This window comes from Anolis sagrei, chromosome 2 (assembly GCF_037176765.1).
Source record: "Anolis sagrei isolate rAnoSag1 chromosome 2, rAnoSag1.mat, whole genome shotgun sequence".
Lineage (NCBI taxonomy): Eukaryota > Metazoa > Chordata > Lepidosauria > Squamata > Dactyloidae > Anolis > Anolis sagrei.
In genome coordinates, this window is record NC_090022.1 from 186,157,342 (window position 1) to 186,181,026 (window position 23,685).

At 41.3% G+C, this 23,685-nt stretch overlaps 1 protein-coding gene across 3 annotated transcripts in view; it reads left to right on the top strand.

The window, feature by feature from the left end:
• Window positions 1–23,685, top strand: part of KIF5A (kinesin family member 5A) — an 81,633-nt gene that overhangs the window by 30,740 nt on the left and 27,208 nt on the right. For all 3 annotated transcript variants that reach the window (XM_060762977.2, XM_060762978.2, XM_060762979.2), the window contains exons 2-13: window positions 6,668–6,755; window positions 6,870–6,943; window positions 7,108–7,212; window positions 8,203–8,251; window positions 8,601–8,656; window positions 10,229–10,316; window positions 15,341–15,465; window positions 17,941–18,045; window positions 18,359–18,507; window positions 20,614–20,762; window positions 22,307–22,482; window positions 23,066–23,134. In XM_060762977.2, coding sequence (XP_060618960.2) covers window positions 6,668–6,755; window positions 6,870–6,943; window positions 7,108–7,212; window positions 8,203–8,251; window positions 8,601–8,656; window positions 10,229–10,316; window positions 15,341–15,465; window positions 17,941–18,045; window positions 18,359–18,507; window positions 20,614–20,762; window positions 22,307–22,482; window positions 23,066–23,134 — 1,233 coding nt within the window. The remainder of the gene's footprint in view (window positions 1–6,667; window positions 6,756–6,869; window positions 6,944–7,107; window positions 7,213–8,202; window positions 8,252–8,600; window positions 8,657–10,228; window positions 10,317–15,340; window positions 15,466–17,940; window positions 18,046–18,358; window positions 18,508–20,613; window positions 20,763–22,306; window positions 22,483–23,065; window positions 23,135–23,685) is intronic.

Genomic DNA, 23,685 nt, shown 5'->3' on the forward strand with positions numbered 1-23,685 from the left:
TAAAAAGCAAGTGCAAATTCCCTGTTACCTGCAGCTCCAAAGGAAGCTTCCAGTACACAGTTCTCCATACCTTTCCTTGCTTTTCTACACAATAGTTTTTTCCAGTTCTTTCATTAGCTGAAGGCTGAGTCTGTTAGAAAAGGCTAGAGCTTCCCTGCTATGAAGATGATGATTTATTTATGTGGCGACATCACTGTACTTTATAAGCAAAATGGTTCTCTGTTGTTGGAATTACATTCTAATTAAGATAGGACACAAAAGGGAAAAGGGATGGTAGAGTGGAAAAGAGATTCGAGTATATTGCCTCTTATCTCTCTTCAGAGCTACAGCAGTAAGAACTGGACTGGAGGGAAGGTCTTTCATCTTTTATCCTTGATCTTCACCGTGGACCACCAGTGGTTTGTAAGAACAAAAATATGGTCCACGGCCTCACTATTAATATACCATTGCCTCAAAACCATGCAGAAATGAATGCGACTGGTCTCGCAAAACCCTCTTATAGTGTCAAGACAATGAGGATGTTGGGAGGGGAGAGGCTGACCACCCACCACATCAGCTCTAGATTATTAAATTATTACTACCACATCAGCTCTACATTATTAAATATGGAATTCTTTTGGCGAGCAGATGGCGACTACTGGATGGCATATGTTCTGTATCTGAAACTAGAGCTGATGTGGTCTATCTAATGCAATTTTCTGAATCAGCACCCCAAATAACCTAACCTAACCTAAAGTTGACCAAAAACTGATTTGTAACCCTTTTGGAACTAATGTTGGAGAGTGGTCCCTGGTCAAGTGATCCCTGGTCAGAAAAGGTTGAAAACAGTGACCTAACAATAGAATTAATGGTTTATTTATTTATTTACCATGTCATCAGCAACCAGACATTTGTATTACATTTTAACAAAAACAAATAAACAGACAAAACACAGAATTTACAAGCTTGGTAGTTGATTAAATGTCCTTTGACCAGTAGCTGGCCATTTGGAGTGCCTCTGGTGTTGCCGCAAGGAGGTCCTCCATTGTGCATGTAGCAGGGCTCAGGTTGCATTGCAGCAGGTAGTCTGTAGTTTGCTCTTCTCCACACTCGCATGTCATGGATTCCACTTTGTAGTCCCATTTCTTGAGGTTATCTCTGCATCTCGTGATGCCAGAGCGCAGTCTGTTCAGCGCCTTCCAAGTCGCCCAGTTTTCTATGTGCCTAGGGGGGAGTCTCTCATTTGGTATCAGCCATTGATTGAGGTTCTGGGTTTGACACCACTTTAACTGCCATAGCCGAATGCTGTGGAATTGTGGAAGTTATAGTTTTGCAAGCTCTTAGACTTCACTGCCAAAAAGTCCTGGTGCCTCAGCAAACTAATACCTCCAGGATTCCATAGCATTGAGCTATGGCAGTTAACGTGGGGTCAAATTGCATTAATTGTATAATATAGAGTTTGAGAAAGCCCACCAATATTCTTACTTAGTTGCATTATTCTGCTTTGATAAGCCTCTTCTTGTCCGTCAGTTCCATTCTTCCACTACTGCTTGATTTAATTTGGTCCAGCAAGAGTAGAACTGTGTGACTCCCTTTCTTGTGTAGTTTGGCTTTTATATTTTACTGTGCCTACTGAAAAGTGACAAACACAGGCTGAGTTACAATCTACAGCAGTGTTTCTCAACCTTCCTAATGCCGCGACCCCTTAATACAGTTCTGCATGTTGTGATGACCCCCCAAACATAAAATTATTTTCATTGCTACTTCATAACTATAATTTTGCTACTGTTATGAATCGTCATGTAAATATCTGATATGCAGGATGTATTTTCATTCACTGGACCACATTTGGTGCAAATACCCGATACACCCAAATTTGAATACTGATGGGGTTGCAGGGGTTGATTTTTTCATTTGGGAGTTGTAGTTGCTGGGATTTATAGTACACCTACAATCAAAAAGTTTTCTGAACTCCGCCAATAATGGAATTGAACCAAATTTGGCACACAGAACTCCCATGACCAACAGAAAATACTGGAAGGGTTTGGTGGGCATTGACCTTGAGTTTGGGAGTTGTAGTTCACCTACATTCTGAGAGCACTGTAGACTCAAACCATGATGGATCTGGATCTGGAGTTTGTGGAAAACAGACCTTGACATTTGGGAGTTGAAGTTGCTGGGATTTATAGTTCACCTACAATCAAAGAGCATTCTGAACCCCACCAACAATAGAATTGGGCCAAACTTCCCACACAGAACCCTCATGACTAACACAAAGTACTGTGTTTTCAGATGGCCTTTGGTGACCCCTCTGATACCCCTTTGCAACCCCTCCAGGGGTTCCGACCCCTAGGTTGAGAAACCCTGATCTACAGGATAAATCTATCCACATAATTGATGTTTTCATTGCCAGCAATTAATTCATATGCATTGGTCTCAAGTCCATTTGACTTTAAGGAACCTTGCTTCCAGGTAGGGTTGGCATGCTATTTATTGGCTCTAGGATAGTGATTCTCAACCTGTGGGTCCCCAGATGTTTTGGCCTTCAACTCCCAGAAATCCTAACAGCTGGTTAACTGGCTGGGATTGCTAGGAGTTGTAGGTCAAAACACTTGGGGACCCACAGGTTGAGAACCACTGCTCTAGGCTCTAAGAAAGAAACCCTATTCATAATTTTGGTAACAATGTACATAAATTTGAAATGCAGAAGGTAACCTCTATGTAAGCCACCTTGAATTTCATGCTGTGAGAAAGACAGGATATAAAATGAACCAACCAGCCAAGAAATAAAGATGTGCCATGGACAACACTATCACGTCATTATTATTTTTTAAAAAAGAATGACTTTTCTCTCTTTTACCTGTTCTGATTGCCTCAACAGTGATAAAATAAAACCTTAACCTTCTCCTCTAAGTGTAAATAATGCAAAGCCTTTCTTGCGCTGGAGTGTGATTTCCATTGAAAGCTTGCCTCCAGCTTGACAGTAGCCTTGGCTCCAAGTGACAATATTATTCTGCCTCAAGATGGTGGAATAACACATCATGAGAAAAATCAGACGAGTGCCACTTTCCCTTTCACTAACTCCTCCCCACTGACCTTCTTTCTCAGATTTATTTAAAGACTTCCTTCCCCAGAAATAGGACAGCAAGGTGTAATTAACTAGAGCTCCTGTGGAAATGTGACAAAAGAAGGGGGCAGGTGGAGGAGAATGACGTCAATCCTGACAGCAAATGTGCAGAGAACTAGGTGCTCCCTGTCTAGTTGAATCACAGAATCCTATACTAGAAAGGGGCTGCAAGCCCCATCTGCTCCATGCAGGGATGCACAACTAAAGAACTCCTGAAAGATGCTCAGTCAGCTTCTGTTTAAAGGAGTCCACAAGAAGGAGTCCAAAATCCTGTAAGACAGCTCTTGCAAAAAAGCAAATCTTCCTAATTTTGAAGTAAAATTTATTTAGTTCTTGTGGGTTTTTTCGGGCTATATGGCCATGTTCTAGAGGCATTTCTCCTGACGTTTTGCCTGCATCTATGGCAAGCATCCTCAGAGGTGAGGTCCTATTTCTGGGGAAGGAAGTCTTTAAATAAATCTGAGAAAGAAGGTCGAGAGACCTCACTTCTGAGGATGCTTGCCATAGATGCAGGCGAAACGTCAGGAGAAATGCCTCTAGAACATGGCCATATAGCCCAAAAAAACCCACAAGAACTGAGTGATTCCAGCCATGAAAGCCTTCGACAATAAAATTTATTTTCTTATAATTTGAATCTGTCCTTGTCTCTTTGACATCACAAGCATGACAGTGGCTTCAAATATTTATAGAGGGCTATCATGTCACCTGGAGCCCCCAGTGGCACAGTGGGTTAAACCCTTGTGCTGGCAGGACTGAAGACCGACAGGTCATAGGTTTGAATCTGGGGAGAGTGCAGATGAACTTCCCCTGTCAGCTACAGGTCCTCATGTGGGGACATGAGAGAAGCCTCCTACAAGGATGGTAAAAACATCAAAACATCCGAGCATCCCCTGGGCAACATCCTTGCAGTTGCCCTCCAATTCTCTCACACCAGAAGCGACTTGCAGTTTCTCAAGTCGTTCCTGACACACACACAAAAATCATGCCACTTCTCAATTTTCTCTGCTTCAAGCTAAATATACCCAATTCCCTAAGTCATTCTACATAAACTGTGGTTTCCAGATCTTTTATTGGGTTGGATATCCTTCTTTGGACATGTTCTAACTTGTCAATATCCTTCTTGAACTGTGGTAGCCAGAACTGGAAGCAGGAGTCCAGGGGAGATGTGACCAAACAGAATTTCCACTACTTCTTTTGAACTTGAGATTATATTCCCATTGACACATCTTAGAATTGCATGTTTAGCATGAGGTAGTAGGCCCTAGATCAGTGGTCCTCAGCCTGTGGGTACCCAGATGTTTTGGCCTTCAACTCCCAGAAATCCTAACACCTGGTAGACTGACTGGGATTTCTGGAAGTTGTAGGCTAAAACACCTGGGGACCCACAGGTTGAGAACCACTGATCTAGATCTTACTAAGACCCCCATATTATTTTCACATGTACTGCTTTCAAGTGTCAACCATTCTACATCTGTACATTTAATTTCTCCTGCCTAAATGCAGAGTCTCTCCAATCTGTCAAGGTCATTTTGAATTGCAGTCCTCGGACTATTCACAATTTACAGATAAAACAAATTTGGCTAAGCATGTCTTCTCTTCCATTGCTTAAGTTTAATAAATCCCAAGACAGATCCCTAAGGCACTCCAGCAATCGCTTCTATCCAGAATGAACCATTGGTGAAATTCTCTAGGTTTGGTTGGTCAAACAAATATGAATCCACCTAACAGTTGCACTGTCACTAACTTGTCAACATGAATATAATGGGGGACCCTAGCATGTGGTGACAGGATTCAGCACCCTTTGTGCTCAAAGGATTCTGCTAATCAACCTGGCTATAAGTACATTGGTGTTTATGGAAAAATGAATATCAAGTTATGCACAAGGGGCCCTATGAGACATTTCCAAATAAGAAACCAAACCATTATATCTATATTTATATCCATATCTAGACACACTGTACAGTTTATTGTTGTGTGACTCACCCAAGGTCACCCAATGGATTTCAATGGCCCAATTGGAAAAACAGATTGATGATCTCCAGAGTTATGGGCTCAAACCACTAAACCACATTGGTGCACACAGAATAGTACCAATCAATTTTCTTCTTTTCTATTATTCTCTAGTTTTTTCCTTCTTAAATGCTTCTTAATTGTTCTTCCATCACACATTTCTTGTTCCAGACCAGAAGAATGAAATGGCCTGAATACATGGAGGTTACTTCAGATTGTTCATGCAACTTTCATGCTACCTTGTAGAGTCTGACCAGGACAGGGAACAGTACTGGTGCTAGGGCATATCTCACTCTAAATTCCTTATTTTAAGAAAGAGACATTTTATGATGCCACTTATGATCTTGACCCTTCTTTTAATTATCAAGTTTTAGCAGGTGGAGGGATGTAGGAGAGAAAAATGGGGATCAGAGCTTGAACAAGCCACTGACTCTACAGTGGGCCCTCTATATCCATGAGTTCTCTAACCACAGGTTATTAAACTATCTATGTTTTTGTTTTTAAAAAAATCCCCAAAGCAATCTTTGATTTAGCCATTTTATATAAGAGGGTGGCATTTTACGATAACATTATTTATCATGGGACTTGAGCATCCATGGATTACCCTAGTGCAGTGGTTCCCAACCTGTGGGTCCCCAGATGTTTTGGCCTTCAACTCCCAGAAATCGTAACAGCTGGTAAACTGTCTGGGGTTTCTGAGAGTTGTAGGCCAAAACACCTGGGGACCCACAGGTTGAGAACCACTGCCCTAGTGGATATCATGGGCTCACTGTGCATCTAAATGAATTCAGAAGCTGGACAGCTCCCTGTCCATATAACCATGTATTTCAGTTCTAGAAGGGACACAATACTTCCAAAGGAGTGGTTCTCAACCTGTGAGTCCCCAGGTGTTTTGGCCTACAACTCCCAGAAATCCCAGCCAGTTTACTAGATGTTAGGAATTCTGGGAGTTGAAGGCCAAAACATCTGAGGACCCACAGGTTGAGAACCACTGTTCCAAAGGATCTTCAGTCCAATTGTTGAGGTTTGCCAGCGGCCCTCACAAAAAAACTTGGCACTGTCCAGATATCATGGACTACACCTACTATCAACCCTGATCATTGACTTTGCTGACTGTGGCTGATGGTGATTTTAATCCAAAATATTTAGAACATACGAGATCAGAGAAGGCTGAATCTCACAGTTATTCACATGTATGAGAGGAAGGCTAGAAGCCCAAGGGGATATTTTTCTTTTGCTAAGGCTGTTGCAAGAACCAGAGAGCCTAATATAAAAAACGGCATTGCACAATTTCACTGAACTTAAATCTACCCTGAGGAACATGAACCTGTACCTGGAGATTGTGTAGACAGTAGATAACTAAGATGTCCTCAAAGCATTTAATTGCTTTTTTACCTTTGTCAGGAGCCAGTAGTTAAGTTCATTGCTATTGAAAACAGTAGAAGTAAGTTGATGCTACCAGAGATAGCCATGATAGACCCTTCACATAAACCTCCGCATTTTCCCAACTCATCACTTAACCTCTCTGTTCTTTCATTCCAATCTCCCCAGGGGAAGCCTTATGCCTTTGACCGTGTTTTCCCTCCCAACACTACCCAAGAGCAAGTGTACCATGCCTGTGCCATGCAGATTGTCAAAGGTTAGTAGGGAATTGGTGGGGCTGGCTTGTGTATAAGAGCAGGAAATGTGGGGCAGTAAACTAAGGACATATGTCTGGAGTCCTCTTTCTCACTCAATTGCTTTTTTCTTTCAGATGTGCTAGCTGGCTACAATGGTACTATCTTTGCTTATGGGCAGACATCCTCAGGGAAGACTCACACCATGGAGGTGAGGGGTTGTCTAATATATTTATGTGTAAAACACTCACATGAATAAGCTGTCAAGGGTAAGAAGTCTTGGCCTGGCTGTCACACTGGAAGATGTGAACAGCCAGGCCAAACTGGGGTTTGTGTCCTCATTTTGCAACCTTGTTGATATTTCACTCCCACCAGGGTAAGCTGCATGATCCCCAGCTCATGGGTATTATCCCGCGCATTGCTCAGGACATCTTCAACCACATCTACTCCATGGATGAGAACCTGGAATTCCACATTAAGGTCAGAGTCATGTGGAACAGTGGGCCTGGTGGGGAATGGGCACCAAGAGTGGCAGATTTGGGAACAAAGGAACTCTGTTAGCAAGTGGTGGTATAGTGGCATGAGAGAAACAAATAACTCAATGGGTTGCTGTAAGTACTCCAGATTGTATGGCCATGTTCCAGAAGCATTCTTCTGGAGCATGGCCATACATCCTGGAAAACTCACAGCAACCCAGTGATTCTGCCCATGAAAGCCTTCAACAACACAAATCACGCATTATAACTATTTCCTTCTAAACTCTGTTCTACCCAGGATACTAACTGCATATTCCCTCCCCAACAAGCTTTGAGCAGATGACATACTTCGTATGCAGAAGGTCCTCGGGTCAATCCACACAATCTCCACTCAAGAAATTAGATAGCAAATGGTGAAAACAAACTTTCTTTGGCTGAGATATGGGAGAGAGACATGCCAGTCAGAGTAGTGGGCAGCAATGGAATAAATGGCTGAAACTATTAACCAGTTTTCTGTGTTGTAGTAGTAGTGAATCTCCCTGGAGTGGCTCTATCTTGTCATTTGATTCCCAGGTGTGCAGGACAGTTTGGAATCTTAAAATATCTCAAATATTTGCAATTCCCTTCTTCAGTCAGTAGAGTCCCCTATCCCATCATCTCTCTTTTTCTTTCTTCACTGGAACTGGGAGTTGGTCCCTGACCCAATAAACTCCGTTGTACATGGACCTCAGCACTATAAAGTCTAAGGAGACCAGAACTTGGTACAATTACTTTCTTGAACTATATATCTCAAAGTCTGGTAGCAATCTTGGTCACATTTGTAAGCTATGAAAATGCTCTATTATTTTTCTCCATCATGATGAATTTAAACAAAGGCTTCAAACAAAAGGTCCCTTCGTATATGAAGGCCTCTACTTTTGTGATCGAATTGTATTCTTTTGTTTTCACTTTGTATCTCTTATCTTCACTGTTCGTTTCTTCATTTCTCTCATAGGTTTCCTACTTTGAAATCTATTTGGATAAAATTCGTGATCTGCTAGATGGTGAGTGATCTTCAGATATATTAAGTGTTGAATAGTCTAGGTCAGTAGTTTTTAATCTGTGGGTCCCCAGGTGTTTTGGCCAGCAACTCCCAGAAATCCCAGCCAGTTTACCAGCTTTTAGGATTTCTGGGAGTTGAAAGCCAAAACATCTGGGGACCCACAGGCTGAGAAACACTGATCTCGGTCTTGGTGGTTGCATGACAGGAGTTGAGAAAGGGTTGATGGAAACTGGTGATGTTGGTGGATGTTGAGGAGATAGTGAGGAGAGTCATGGTGGGAGACGTAAGAGAAATATCAGGCTCTGAACGGCATGGTTCTTTCTTCAATATTTTCCCCTTCTTGCCTACAGTGACCAAGACCAATCTCTCGGTTCATGAGGACAAGAACCGTGTGCCATTTGTGAAGGTGAGATTCCTGTGAGGTGAGAGGGAGGGTCCCAGTGGTCTATGCAAAAGATGCATTTTTTAAATCTGTGGATAGGGATGCAACATTCATTGCAAGACCTGAAACCCGCTAAGTGATTTGGTAAAGTTTAAACTACAAAATAACTAACTTGTCTTCTAATAAATAAAATAATACAATGTTTTCCAAGTAATTGGGAGCCTGTCACAGAATATATAGGTAGAACATTTAAAGACTGGTCCATAATAGCATTGGGTGATTAAAAATACATTGTCAGAAAGAAGAGCAATATGATAAATGTTGTACAGTTAGGTGACCTTTGAATACTTTATGCAAAATTTACATGTATATAAATATACATTGCTTGATACGACAAATTATTTTAAGACTCTATCTTGATGTAGGATGGAGAAGTTTTTTTTTTCCAAATAAGATGCATATATTTTACTATTCTAAGAAAAGTATAAAAAATATAATGTTGATTGGTGTTTATATACCAATAGTTATAATGTGTAGACTTTGGAAATAATAATAATAATAATAATAATAATAATAACAATATTCATGCTAAAAAAACCCTACAAAATAAAATGGCTGAATAGTATGACTCTCATATCCACAGAGACCTCACATGGATACGTAAAACAGTGGATAGTAGTGAAGGTTATTATTTTAAATTGGATGAATAACCAATGTATTATGAGAATGAGGTATAGCTTACACAGGAGGTCCCGAGTAAGTACGTGAAAATGTGGATAAGTAAAACTGTGTATTGTTTTTGCAGATACAGGGAACTACTGTGTTTTGTATCTCATAACAACCACATTTTTTAAAAAAAAAACCCAATGTAATTACCATAGTCTAAAATGTATGAAATTGATAATTTATACTTAAATTCCTGCATTCCTTAAATCTAACTCCAGCACTCTTTTTGAGTATCTGTTTGTGGTTGGCTTGGCTTATCGTGTCAGAAGCGAATTGGGGGCACAGTTGTAATGTATTTAAAAACCCAAACTAAGTTAAAAACTTGGTATTATGCTAAATGTCCTTTCATGGACACTTGGAGTGCCTCTGGTGTTGCTATAAGAAGGTCCTCCATTGTGCATGTGGCAGGTCTCAGACCGCATTATAGTAAGTGGTCTGTGGTTTGCTCTTCACACTCACATGCTGTGGATTCCACTTTGTGACCCCATTTCTTAAGATTGGCCCTGCATCTTGTGGTGCCAGAGCATAGTCTATTCAGCGCCTTCCAAGTCGCCCAGTCTTCTGTGTGGCCAGGATGGAGTTTCTTATTCGGTCTCAACCATAGCTTGAGGTTCTGGGTTTTAGCCTGCCACGTTTGGATTCTCACTTGCTGAGGTGTTCCTGCAAGTATCTCTGTTGATATTAGAAAGCTATTTCTTGATTTAAGGCATGCAACCAGCTGCTTGTGGTGAGAAAGCACCAGGTGAGAAGCTGAATTGTGTATGGCAGGATGCTGGTGATAGTGGCAGCCGAGCAAAATGAACTTAAAAGGGGACAAGGTCACCTAGCACTACTAAACTACAATGATGTTCTTTTTGTCTCCTAACTTAGGGCTGCACTGAACGCTTTGTTTCCAGCCCTGAAGAAATTCTGGACGTCATTGACGAGGGGAAATCTAACCGTCATGTGGCAGTCACTAGTGAGTTCTAAGGCTGGGTGAAGGGGCAAGAGTGATCAGGGATGGGGTAGAATGTATGGGAGCCTTAAGCCTACTTTATATCTGATCCTCCAGGCCTAACGTTGCCAGCCAGATTTGTACTGAGATTTGGGAGACTTGGACCCCCACTCTACCCCTTTTTGTTTGCTCGTTAAAGCAAACAGCAAAAAATATTTTTTAAAAATGGGAGGCTTGACAATCCTCCCAATGGTGAGCTACATGTCTGGCTGGCAATACAAAGAGGTCACCCGGAATTATGAACTATTCAAAAATCCAAAATTGTCGGACAATTGTCAACATAATTGATTTTGTGTTTAGATTTAGGTTTCATCTCCAAGATATTTCATTATGTATGTATATGCAAATAGCAATGTTCTAAATTCTGGGGGGGAAAAATAAAATCCCAAACACTTCTGGTCCAAAGCATTCCAAATAAGGGATACTCAACCTGTATCTATTAAGATATGGCTGTGGATTCAAATCTCCTGAACATTTGGCATTAGAAACAATTAGAAACTATGAATGATGTCATTGTTATTAAAAGTACTGCCCTTCTGCTTTCTCCCTTCTCCAGCTTTGAGAAGGCCCACCTCTATGGCAACACTCATGATCTTGTGTCTCCATTTCCCTCATATAGCTTCTTCCGTTCTCTTTTCTTCCTTTCTTCCTTCCTTCCTTCCTTCCTTCCTTCCTCCCTTCCTCCCTTCCTCCCTTCCTCCCTTCCTCCCTTCCTCCCTCCCTCCCTCCCTCCCTCTTCTCCCTTTGCTTTCTTCTTTCCTTCCTCCCTTCCCTATTTCCTTCCTTTCTTTCTCCCTCCCTCCCTCCTTCCTTCCTTTTGCTTTCCATTCTCCCTTTCTTCCTTTCTTTTATCTTCCTTTTATCTCTCCTTACTCCCTTCCTTTGTCCCTTCTTTCTTCCCACTTCTCTTCCCTTCTTCCCCTCCATTACTACCTTCCCCCTCCCTTCATCCAATTTCTTCTCCTCCCTCCCTTCCTTTCCCTTTCCTTACACACAAAAACATACTGATAAAATACAGCAAGATATAATGAAATTAAAATCCACATTTTTCATTAATTACAGAAGTAATTAACATGTCTTTATCTACAACATGCAACCTATATATACGTATATTCTAAACAAATGTCCACTAAAATAATCTATAAGCCTTCTGTTCATTGCCTGTTCATTTTAACTTCCTATTTTTGATCCCTATTAGTATCACTTTATTGTCGAAGGCTTTCATGACCAGAATCACTGGGTTGTTGTAGGTTTTTTCAGGGTATATGGCCATGTTCTAGAGACATTCTCTCCTGACGTTTCGCCTGCATCTATGGCAAGCATCCTCAGAGGTAGTGAGGTCTGTTGGAACTAGGAAATGGGTTTATATATCTGTGGAATGACCAGGGTGGGACAAAGAACTCTTGTCTGTTAGAGCTAGGTGTGAATGTTTCAACTGACCACCTTGATTAGCATTTGATGGCCTGGCAGTTGTTTGGTGTGGCTTGCTGGTGCCTGGGGCAATCTTTGGTTGAGAGGTCATTAGATGTCCTTGATTGCTTCCTCTCTTTATTTCTACCTTTCTACTTTTAATAACACTATATCAGAAAACCAATAACTGAAGATTGACCCCATCTCTGCCGTATAAAAGTAATAAATATGTCCGGGTCTTTCTTGAATTCAGTCAAGGGTTTCTCCTTAATCCACACTGCCAATTTGTCCATCTATTCTAAGCTAATTCACATATCTTCACCAGCCAATCTTCTTATGTTGATATATCTGGTTCTTTCTATATTTGGGCATGCATGATTTTTGCTGCTGTAATCAGAAAAGATTAGAAACGAAACATAGAAGATTGCTGTTATATATATGATTAATAGTGAATTTTGTGTGAGAAATGAAAATTTCAGCTATGGATTAGAGGATAGGCAAGGCCAGTCAATGCAACTGGGATAGGTAGGGAATATGGCAGTGATGTTATAATGGCAACAGCAGCCTTTTGTCTTCTTTGAATCATGAAGTATAATGTGGGTCTCTAAGCAAACGGTGAATTTAGATATCATGGACCACAATCTTACTGCCCTCTAGAGACAATATGTGCTAGTTCAGTCTCTTGCTATCAGTATTGCTGAACAACACAGGCAAGAGATTGGTCTGCTTTTTGCAAACAGTGGAGGAGGAGATAATAACCTTGTCCTTGGAACGTGCCCAGCGGTATGGTGGATCTAAAGGTTGTAGGGTGAGAGCCCCAGAACCTTTTGTTTATCAGGCACAATGCCGTTGCCTATCATTACCCCCTTTGTTTGACTGGTACCTTCTGAGTTAAACTGCAATTGCCAAGGTAACTGGATTTTTCCATCAACGTGATGGTGTTTTGACCTACTGCTCTTGTAACCCAAAGGATTTGGAGGATGGCTTTGCAAAAGCTCTTTCCCCAATAGATGTGGAAATTGCGGGAAGTGGTTTCAGATCAGACAGCCACCTTGTATGTTTAGACTCTCCGTGGATATGTTGCTATGGAGACTATCCAGATAAAGACCTGTATTTCAGAAATCACCATTGAAAGTACTGCATGTCTCACTTCAGATCTCAGTTGGGTTTGCCATGAGGTCTCAATTAAAGACTCCTTTTATAAGAAACATGTAATCCACATTGCACAAATGTGCGTTTGTGTATGTGTATGAGCTCTCTCTCTAACTTTATGAATGTAATGTTCATTTGTGGGATTAACATAACTCAAAACCACTGGGTGAATTGACACCAAATTTGGACACAATACACCTATCTGGCCAACGAGCGACCATCACTCATAAAAACACTGAAAAGCACAGCAGAAGGGACTGAAAAGCCAAAAAAATACATTACAACGCATGTGCAAAACCACATATATACACATATACACACACATATATATACACACATATATACACATACAAAACACACATACACAGACTGGGCCACAGTAACGTGTGGTAGGGGACAGCTAGTATATATATATATAGAGAGAGAGAGAGAGAACCAATGTATCTTCTTCTTCCCCACATGCTATTCTTTTAATCATCATGTCTCCAATGCTTTTTCCACCTATCATTTGTTTGTTTGTATTCCTGTTATATTTGTGAAACCCAGGCCCTGGACATTAGGTCCTACTTCTCTGAAGGTTGACAACAGTATGATTCATTTTCTTTCCAACTCTGACAGTTCAATTGTTTGGCCTCTAATGTTTGCACATTATTTTCATAATAGCTCTGGTCTAATGGCTTCTGCAGGTTTTTGTAGCAGTTTGGGATCAGGTTATTTAGAAACTGCAGGAAGGAATGAAGGGAAGAAGGAAGGAAGAGAAAGGCAGAGAGACAAAAGTGTGACTGTAAATGTGTTGGAAAGTAGTATTTTTTCTCACAACACCTTTGGTTCCTTTCAACATTGTGTATCTCTACCACTAGATAGGTATTGCATCTAAGGCTGGATCTACACTGTCCTATATCCCAGGATCTGATCCCAAATGATCTGCTTTGAACTGGTGTCTTCACTGCCATCTAACCTGGGATAGGAAGATAATAATAGATTAAGATCTTCTGGAGACGTCCTGCTCTTGGCCCCACTGGCCTCACCAGGTGCGGCTGGTGGGGACGAGGGACGGAGTCTTCTCAGTGGTGGCACTACAGCTGTGGAACACCCTCCCGAGGGAGATCGGGTCAGCCCCCTCCCTCCTGACCTTTAGGAGACAGCTAAATATCTGGCTGTGAAACCAAGCATTTGGCCCATCATATGAATATTTAAAGTTAAAGTGAAAATTGAAAGTGCAATGACCCAGGACTGTTTACAACAATGCTGATGTCTCTGTGTGATAGATGATGTTATTTCATGTGCTGTGTTGAATAATGTTTAATATTTTCTTACAGGAGGGTCAATTTTAATGTTTTATACTGTTTTTATCAATGGCATTGAATTGTTGCCAACACTGAGAACTTCCCTGAGTCCCCTTCGGGGTTGTGAAGGGCGGTATACAAATATCACAAATAATAAATAATAATCTGGCATCAGATCCTGAGATACAGGGCAGTGGAGAAGGGGCCTAAGTTGAAGACTGTGGGTGCATCTACACTGTAGAATTAAGGCAGTGAGGCGCCTCTTTACTTGCCATGGCTTAATGCTATGGAATATTGGCAGTTGTAGTTTAGTGAGGCTCGTATTTGGCAGAGAAGACTAAAGGGCTTATAAAACTACAGCTCCCGTGCTTCTATAGCATTGAGCCTTAGCAGTTAAAAGAGTGTCGTACTGCATTAATTGTACAGTATAGGTTATGTTTTGTGTAACACTAGAAGTGAATGACATGCACAGAATTTCTACCCAAGGTTTCACCTATGGGTAAGGGTGGGTAAGCTGTGTTTCTCAGGCCACGGAGTCTCCGTGCCCAATTTCATATGGACATCACCTTGATTTCAAAAGTTTTATGTAAATAAGGAATTACTCCAGGGGCCCTTCCACACAGCCCTATATCACAGAATATCAAGTCAGAAAATCCTCAATATCTGCTTTTAACTGAGTTATCTGAGTCCACACTGCCATATGTTCCAGTTCAAAGCAGAAAATGAAGGATTGTATTCAGCTGTGTGTAAGGGACCCAAGTTATTTCTGGGAAAACCATTCCTTTCACAGTGAGTGGGGAAAGCATAAGGAAAGAGAAAGGAAGAAGTTAGGACTCAGCTAATTTTGGCTCTTTAGTCACATTCACTACCATCATTAACTGAAAATTGTCTCTACTAGGAGAACACAATCCTCTTATTAGGACTGAAGTTAAATTCAGCTGTTAATCTACTCATCTTCTTCACATGGAAGGGGTGGAAATAGCATCTTCTCCTTTGCCTTAGGCAACAAAACATCTTGGTTTAGCCCACCACTGTGATGCAACCCTCAAGTCAAAGCAGTCCTTGACAGGAAAAACAAAATTTTGTCTTTGGGGCACAAAATACTGGCATCCCTCCATCGTGTCTCTTTCTGTTTTGCAGACATGAACGAACACAGTTCTCGCAGTCACAGCATCTTCCTTATCAACATTAAGCAGGAGAACATGGAGACGGAGCAGAAACTGAGTGGGAAGCTTTACCTGGTGGATCTGGCTGGGAGTGAGAAGGTGCGGTGGAGGATGGAGCGGGGGATTTGGAAGGACCTGGTCCCCCTGTCATGATTGCAAAGGCAGGCAGGGTCTGAGATGCTTCCATAAAGATCACCTGTCCAACATCAAAAATCCATATGGTTCCTTGCAGTGCCTGGAAACAACATCTAATCATAAAACAAAGCTATCTAAAACACCTTGTTTCCCTGTCTTATTTGTCAGGACATCCAGAGTTGTAGCCAAGAACTATCCCTCCTGTGCTAAAGCTCTTTGGACCCATTGTGTGTTCATGTGTCTAGTATTGCACAGTCCCATCCCTTGGAATTGGCAGATTTTATGAAGACTCTGGTGGTTTTGCCAGGCATAGCATTGATCAGTGTTTTTAAGGGCGGTTCCAGACAGCACCAAATTGTGCGCTTTAGTCAGGGGCAAAAAAAATGGAACCTGAGAAGATGTCCAGCTACAGACCTGTTGGTCCTGGGATTTCTGCCTCCGTTGTCCACATTTGCTGCTTTGTTGTGTGATTTTGCCCAAGGTGGCTGCCATGGGACTTCCATTGGAAATTTTGGCTTTTTTTAAAAAAAATTAAGATTTGAAGATGCAAATCATTATGTAAGTTCGGTTCCTAGGTTATATAAGCTGCAGAGCCATCTGTGCAGACAGGGTGCTGTTTCTGGTTATACATGCCTGTTCCTGATTGCTCTTAATGTGAAAATAATAATAATAACAACAACAACAACAACAACACTTTATTTGTACCCCACTACCATCTCCCCAAGGGACTCGGTGCGGCTTACATGAGGCCGAGCCCAAATACAACATACAAGCAATAATAACAACAATACAAGCTATGAAAATAAAACCTGGACAATACAATAATGCAACATTAACAATAAGACCACACAATTAAAAACTATGGGAAGGCCAAATGTAAAATTAAAATTGAAAATAATGTTGGAACATGGGCGAAAAAGTGATGGGGCATTTGTGGAAAACATACAAGCAGACCTAAAAAATGTAAAGTGCTTTGGAGGACAAAGTGCTATGGGATCATTATTCTGGGAAGGCACACTGGAACAGCCACGTCTTCAAGCTCCTCCTAAAGACTGCCAGGGTTGGGGCCTGCCTGATGTTCCTAGGAAGTGAGTTCCAGAGTCAGGGGACCACCACCAAAAAGGCCCTCTCTCTCGTCCCCACCAATCGCACTTGCGATGCAGGTGGGATCACGAGCAGGGCTTCTCCAGATGAACGGAGAGATCATGTGGGTTTGTATACAGCGATGCGGTCATGCAGTTAGGCAAGTCCCAAACCGTTCAGGGCTTTGTAGGTAAGAACCTGCACCTTGAATTGGGTCAGGAAAATGAAAAGATGTACATTGTTGACTAGAGGGCCACAATTTTGTCCTGGCCAGAGAAAATGTGCCCTTCACACATTTCATGAAGTTTCTGGAACACAAGCAAAGTTTTTGTGTTCCACTCAACTGTCACCTTCTTTTAGGAACAGACTAATCAGGAACAGATATCCAGAACCCAGGAACAAACCCAGATTAAATTCCAAAGATTTCTGAGTGCAGGAACATACAGACATTCAAAAATGTGGGTTTTTGGCTCAGAACAAGGATATTCCTGCACCTGAAAATCTTGTGTTTTTTGTCATTTGAAGCAATTCTCCGTTTACAGGGAATGGCATTTGGCCACCCTCCAGTTTGCTGCAGAAGTTCTTGGGATGAAGGTACTGTCTGGATGGGCTCTAAGATTGTCTAATGTGGAGAACCAGAAAACATTTTCCTCGCAGTATGTCAGGGACCACCAGTACCATATTTGTTTCCATACGCTACAACTGCTTCTTTCTTTTCTGAAAACTCTTAGTTGTCTACCAGTTGATAGCTCTGAGGAACAGCACTAATCTAAGGCTCACCACTTAGGGAAGTATTGGTACAGATCAGTCTTCCCAAATTTGGTTCCCTTCAGATATGTTAAAATATAACTCCAGTAATTAATTTTAGGAGCTTGGTCTTCTTCTTTGGCCTGGTCTGCTAGCAATTGGAAAAGTTACGTTTTATAACAGAGGACATAATGACTTGGGTACTGAATAAGTTACATTAAATAATAATAGTAATAACAAAAACAACAACAGAAACAAGAAGTAGTAGTGCAATTCTGATTGTTTCTGGTCCACACTGATTGTGAACAGTTTTCTGTACACACCAGACAGCTCTTGACATGTAACATCAAGTAATGTACTTTCATTATTATATGTTCTTTTCACTGACTTAAAAATGGTTTCTTGAGTTACTTTAGCAGTTGGTTCAGTTTTCAGTTCCTGATGTTTGGAGGCCACTGCAGATGTATATGTTACTGTGCTTTATGGGTCATCTCTCCTCAAACGACTAGACAGTTTCCCAATCGGGAGAAGAAATCTTATTTCCCCTTTCAGGATTCCCATCCAGGATGATCTCCACTAGAATAATCAAGCTCTTCTTTTCCATGGCAGGTCAGCAAGACAGGAGCTGAGGGTGCTGTGTTGGATGAGGCCAAGAACATCAACAAGTCTCTGTCAGCGCTTGGCAATGTCATCTCAGCTTTGGCTGAGGGAACGGTAAGCACTACTTACCTCAATGACAACACCTTGGTGTTATCAAGGCCTAAACTAGGAAAAAAATCTGCTGCAGTTAGAAATCCTGCCAAGGAGCGATAGATAAATCAGCTATTGCCGAAATCTTTCTGGAGCCTGAATTCAATAGATTTTCAATAGATTCAATAGATTCAATTGATTTTAAAATTCAAAATTAAAAAGGCATTCTTTTTTTTAAAAAAAAAGAATTTTATAATAAATAAAATTTGTTTTTGCCTTGAACCAAAATGAACCAGAGATGTGTCTTACCAATTTTTCCACATGTTGTCTTCTGTAGAAGGGCTATGTTCCCTACCGTGACAGCAAAATGACGCGGATCCTGCAGGACTCCCTAGGTGGAAACTGTCGCACGACAATGTTTATCTGCTGTTCTCCTTCCAGCTATAATGATGCTGAGACCAAATCTACTCTCATGTTTGGACAACGGTAACGAACCTGTCCTTTATTCTGTCCCTTTCCTTGAGTTGATGTTGGCTATTATGCTGCTGTTGCTTCACAAGAGAAAAGCCAAACACCTGGCAAAATAGATTGATATGGGACTTGCTAGCTTTTGGGAACTTGCAGGGAAAATATAACATTATTTTTCATAAGCTGTTTGAATCTCTTTGAAAAAAGGAAGATGAGATATAAATTGAATGCATATATAGATGCCATGGTTTCTAATCATTTTGGCTATATCACCACTGTAGCCGAATGTGATTTAATAGTAATTTCTATTCTTTCTGTTTTACTGGGATCATCATGGGAATTGTAATATGGTGAGAGTGAAGGATGAAATATCTTACAAATCTCTCTGTTGCTTAACCAAAGTACTCAAGATTATTTTTGCTGTTAAAATCATACTAGTTAGTCTTGTAGAAAGTCGTTTCATTTCATTTTGTGTCAAAAGCATTACATAAATAAGTATAAAACTGATAATAATAGAAGGAGCACAAGTGGCTAAATATTTTTTGACCAAAACCGGGCATCAGCAACCACATTGTCTGTAGCTTTAAACAATTCTTCCTCTGTACATGAGGCAGGGCATTGTAGACCAGCATATACATGTGGAGATGTTTGTTCTGCTCCACAGTTGCACAAGATAGAGGGTTCTTTTAGGTAGTGCCATTTTGCCAGGTTGTCTTTTGATCTGCCCACTCCACTTCTGAGTCTGTTCAGGGACTTCCAAGTTGCCCATTCTTGATTTGCCCCCGGGGAAGACCCTCGTGGGGGGACATCCAATTGGGATTTTCTGGTTAAGCTGCCCAGAGGGATACTCTTGCTGTTGCTGGGAGAACATTAAGAGGAGTGGTGGTTCTCATGAAGTTTTTCCTTGATTTGAGTCTACTGGGAGGAGGCTGATAGCCACGCAGTTGGATGGCTTTCACAGTGTTCAACCTTATTTCTCTCACAGTTAGCAGCAACTTCCTATCGCACATCAGCTAGCTTGTAGAGTCTATCAACAGGTGTAGGTTTGAGACATCCAGTGATTATTCTGCATGTTTCGGTCAGTGGTATGTTCACCTGCTTCGCATGAACAGACTTGTGCTAAACAAGGCTGTCATACTCAACGGTTGAGTAAGACAAAGCCAGGGCTGATGTTTTAATTAATTTTGAGTCTGCTCCCCATGGACTATCATTAAGTTTTCTCAGGATGTTTTGTGTGCAGCTACTTTGTGCTTGGTGTTCATGTAGTTTCCTAAATGTTAGTGTTCTATCTAAGGTAGTGCCAAGATATTTAGGATAGGAACAGTGTTTTAGCTCTTGGCCTTCCTAAGTAATTTTCAATTTCCTGTTGGCTTCTGTAGGTGGAAAGCACACACTTGTGTTTTGGCCGGGTTAGGCTTCAGGTAGTTATCTTTGCAGTAGCTGGAGAGATCTTTCAAGGCATTAGTAAGTTGGTTTTCAACTGTTTCGAAGTCTTTTGCTTGTGTTGTTAGGTCAAGGTGATCAGTATATGTTTGCCATATATGTAGCGCCTTAGATTATAATAACAAAGATGTAGCTTGAGCTAATTTCATAGGAACTCATCTGCATTCTGCTTACTTCTAGGCCATTAAGATAGGTCTGGGTTCTCCAATTGTAAGTCATAGCACCGGTTGATTCTGCTGTCATCTGTTCATATATTTCGGAGAAGGGCAATTTTAGAGGAAGATCTTTATTTCATTAGTAGAGCAATGCCTTGCATACAAAAGCCACAAATTAAATTCCCAACGTCTCCAAAGAGAGATGAGATTGACACTGCTTTTTATGGTTTTATTTCTGAACATCATACATACAACAGTGCATTATAATACAATGATTGACATTGCTAATCAGAGTCAGCGATGCTGCATTGACTGGACCAGTGGTTTGACTCATTCCAGGGCTATGCTATGCTCCTGGGACCATGAGTCTGCTCTGCTTCAGATCTGTGAGGATGACAGATTCAGACCAGAAATAATAAGTGCATTATAACAGACTGAAAGATGGTCAGTAAGGATGGGCATGCATTTATTCAGTCCATGTCAGCAGCATTTAAAGGCTCCTCCTTTTAACTCTCTGCCATTTTAGGGCCAAGACAATCAAGAATACAGCATCAGTGAACCTGGAGTTGACAGCAGAGCAGTGGAAGAAAAAGTTCGAGAAGGAGAAGGAGAAGAATAAAGTCCTGAAGGAGACAATTGCCAAGCTGGAAGCTGAATTAGGCCGCTGGCGCAATGGTGAGCCTGAATGTGCTGATCGGAAGAAAGGTCATGTTATATTGTTATTGAATCCACTCTTATTTGCTCTTCTCACCCTTCCTTTCACCTCTCTTATTTCAAATGTAGTGGAATTTGCGATGGATACATCCCCCTCTATTTTGTCCACATGTAGGCATAAAAGTAGGAAATATCCTCTGGAACAAATGAGCTTTTCTTTCCAAAAAGCATTTTATATTTCCTCATCATTTGAGATTACCACCATTGTCCAGTTAAGACAGTTAAGGGTCAATGAGAATAGAACATTATGTTTTTTCTGGGCAAGAATTGTGACCATATCTGGATCCTTGGACAGTGACTACCGATTTTTGCAAAATAGAAGTAAATGAGTCATTGTGCCCTCTTAAACCAGTGTTACTTGTGTGACGTTGAATACAAACCACGTCAGTCAGGCCAGTGCATGCTGCAGTGCAGCCAGTCTTGTTTAGTGTGGATTCGCTGAATGGCATTGACCCGGCATTGAACAGGTAGCAGAGATATGACTGAGGTTGGGTCTACACTGTCCTATATCCCAGAACCTTATTTCAGATTATCTGTTTATCCTAGAATATCTGGCAGTGTAGACTCATTTAATCCAGTTCAAAGCAGATAATCTGGGATCAGGTTCTGGGAGACAGGGCAGTGTACTTCCAGCCTGAGAACATGGAATTCAAAGAAAAGCCTTGGATTCCAGATAAGAGACAAGCATTATTTCCCTATTGTGACATCAGGTTGACTGTAAAAACCACTTGTGAAGGTGGAAAAATCTATCTGTCTATTTGTCTGTCTATCTACTTATACATCCATCCATTCATCCACACACACACATGGAGAGAGAGAGAGAGAGAGAGAGAGAGAGAGTTCAGAGTTACTAAGAGCTCTAGCCATTGCGGGGAAGGGGAAGACATAGTTATCACTACGCATAACAAACACCTTCCTCCTCAAGCCCCCTACCTCACTTCACCACCCAGTGCATTCCCTACTTCACATCACCTATTCCTTGGCAGCCAATCCAGCCAACTGTAATAATGAAATATATGAGGGCGCAACATATCTCATGAAAAATATATTATTTACAAAACAATAACATACATTTCCAAGATTTTTGTCATTTCCCATTACATTAATGTGACACACCTAAACACAGCAACCGACACACAGTTTGGAAAGCTCTGCCCTAGTCCTTCTCATTCATCATCATCATCATTTAATTACTTATTAATCACCCTCCATCCAAGATGCTCTAGGCGATTTACAAGCTAAATTGTAAAGGATAAAAATACATTGATTTAACTAATTACATTGATTTAACTAATATAGAACCGAACTGCAATAACTGGTAGTTATAAAAAGAGTGTCATTTTCTTAAACCAGAGTATGATTTGCCATGTGGCTAGCATTCTCATCTGTCATTGGGAGCTTTTATCAGAGTGACCATGACCCAGGCTGTGGACTGTGAGAATGATGTGTGGACAAAGGCAACCATGTTGATCCTCATCCTATTCTTCTTTATAAATGTTTGTCAGGTGAGAATGTCCCAGAAACAGAGCAACTGAGTGATGAGGAGAAGGTGGTGCCTGACATCTGTGATGAGACGCCTATTAATGATAATAACTCCTCCATTGTGATCCGGATCTCAGATGAAGAGAGACACAAATATGAGGAGGAGATCCGTAAGCTCTACAAGCAGCTTGATGACAAGGTAACTTTTCTTCCCTGCCCTCCAACCCATTTTGGAGTAAGTTTCCAGCCTCCATTTCCTCTGGGAGTATGTGGATAACATTATATTCTGATTTCATCTAGCGCAGTGGTTCGCAACCTGTGGGTCCCCAGGTGTTTTGGCCTACAACTCCCAGAAATCCCAGCCAGTTTATCAGCTGTTGGGATTTCTGGGAGTTGAAGGCCAAAACATCTGGAGACCCACAGGTTGAGAACCACCGATCTAGAGACTTTCCAGGATCAGCCATAACTCTAGTAGATCAAGAGGATTGAAACATAACATTTTATTGGGTAGTAATGTTATTATCCTTAGTCAGCATTCTTTGTTGTGAGAGATATGGGAAGTTGCACTCTAACAATATCTGACAGGCTACCAGTGATGCAGCTTACTATCCTGTTGCCAATGTTGGACAACCTTTTGACTGCTTTCAGTCACTTGTCTTTTGCCTCAGCAAAATGTCTTGAACTGGTCCTGAGTCCTTTTTGGGGTTGTTCAGTGTCTAAAAACCATCACTCATTGGATAGCCATGTGGTGGCTAATGCTGAATTGTTTTATTTCCATCCAGGATGATGAAATTAATCAGCAGAGCCAACTGATGGAGAAGCTCAAGGAGCAGATGCTGGACCAGGAAGAGGTGGGCAATGTTGTGTCTCTTTGCAAGTCTGATTTTTGTGCATGACAGATATTCCTAAGCATACAGCCTTGTATTTGACCCCCACCCCCTATCATTTCTTTCTCTGTCATCTGATAGCAATGTTTTTCTTAAGTCTTGCATTTAAATCATGCAACCATACTGATGTTGTTGAGTTACAACACCCAGCAGAACTAGCTACTGTAAACACATTACCCATCCCTGTTTTAGCCTTTCCCTCCATGATCGTACACAAGCTTATCTGCTCAGCAGTTTATCTTCACCACAGGCCTGTAAAAGAGGTTAGACTGGCAGATGATGGCTGGCTTAAAGTTATCCTCTGAGGTCCATGGCTAATTGGGAATTTGCGTTTGGATTTCCTTAGCCCAAATCTGGTGGTCTGGCCATTTGACTGCCCTGTCTCCCAGCACACTGCCTGATTTTTTTCTGGCTTCTACAATCACTGCCCATACTTCATGAAATAAAGCCTGACTGCTCGTTGGAGGGAAAGATAGTAGTGGCCAAGATGAAGTACTTTGGCCACATCATGAGAA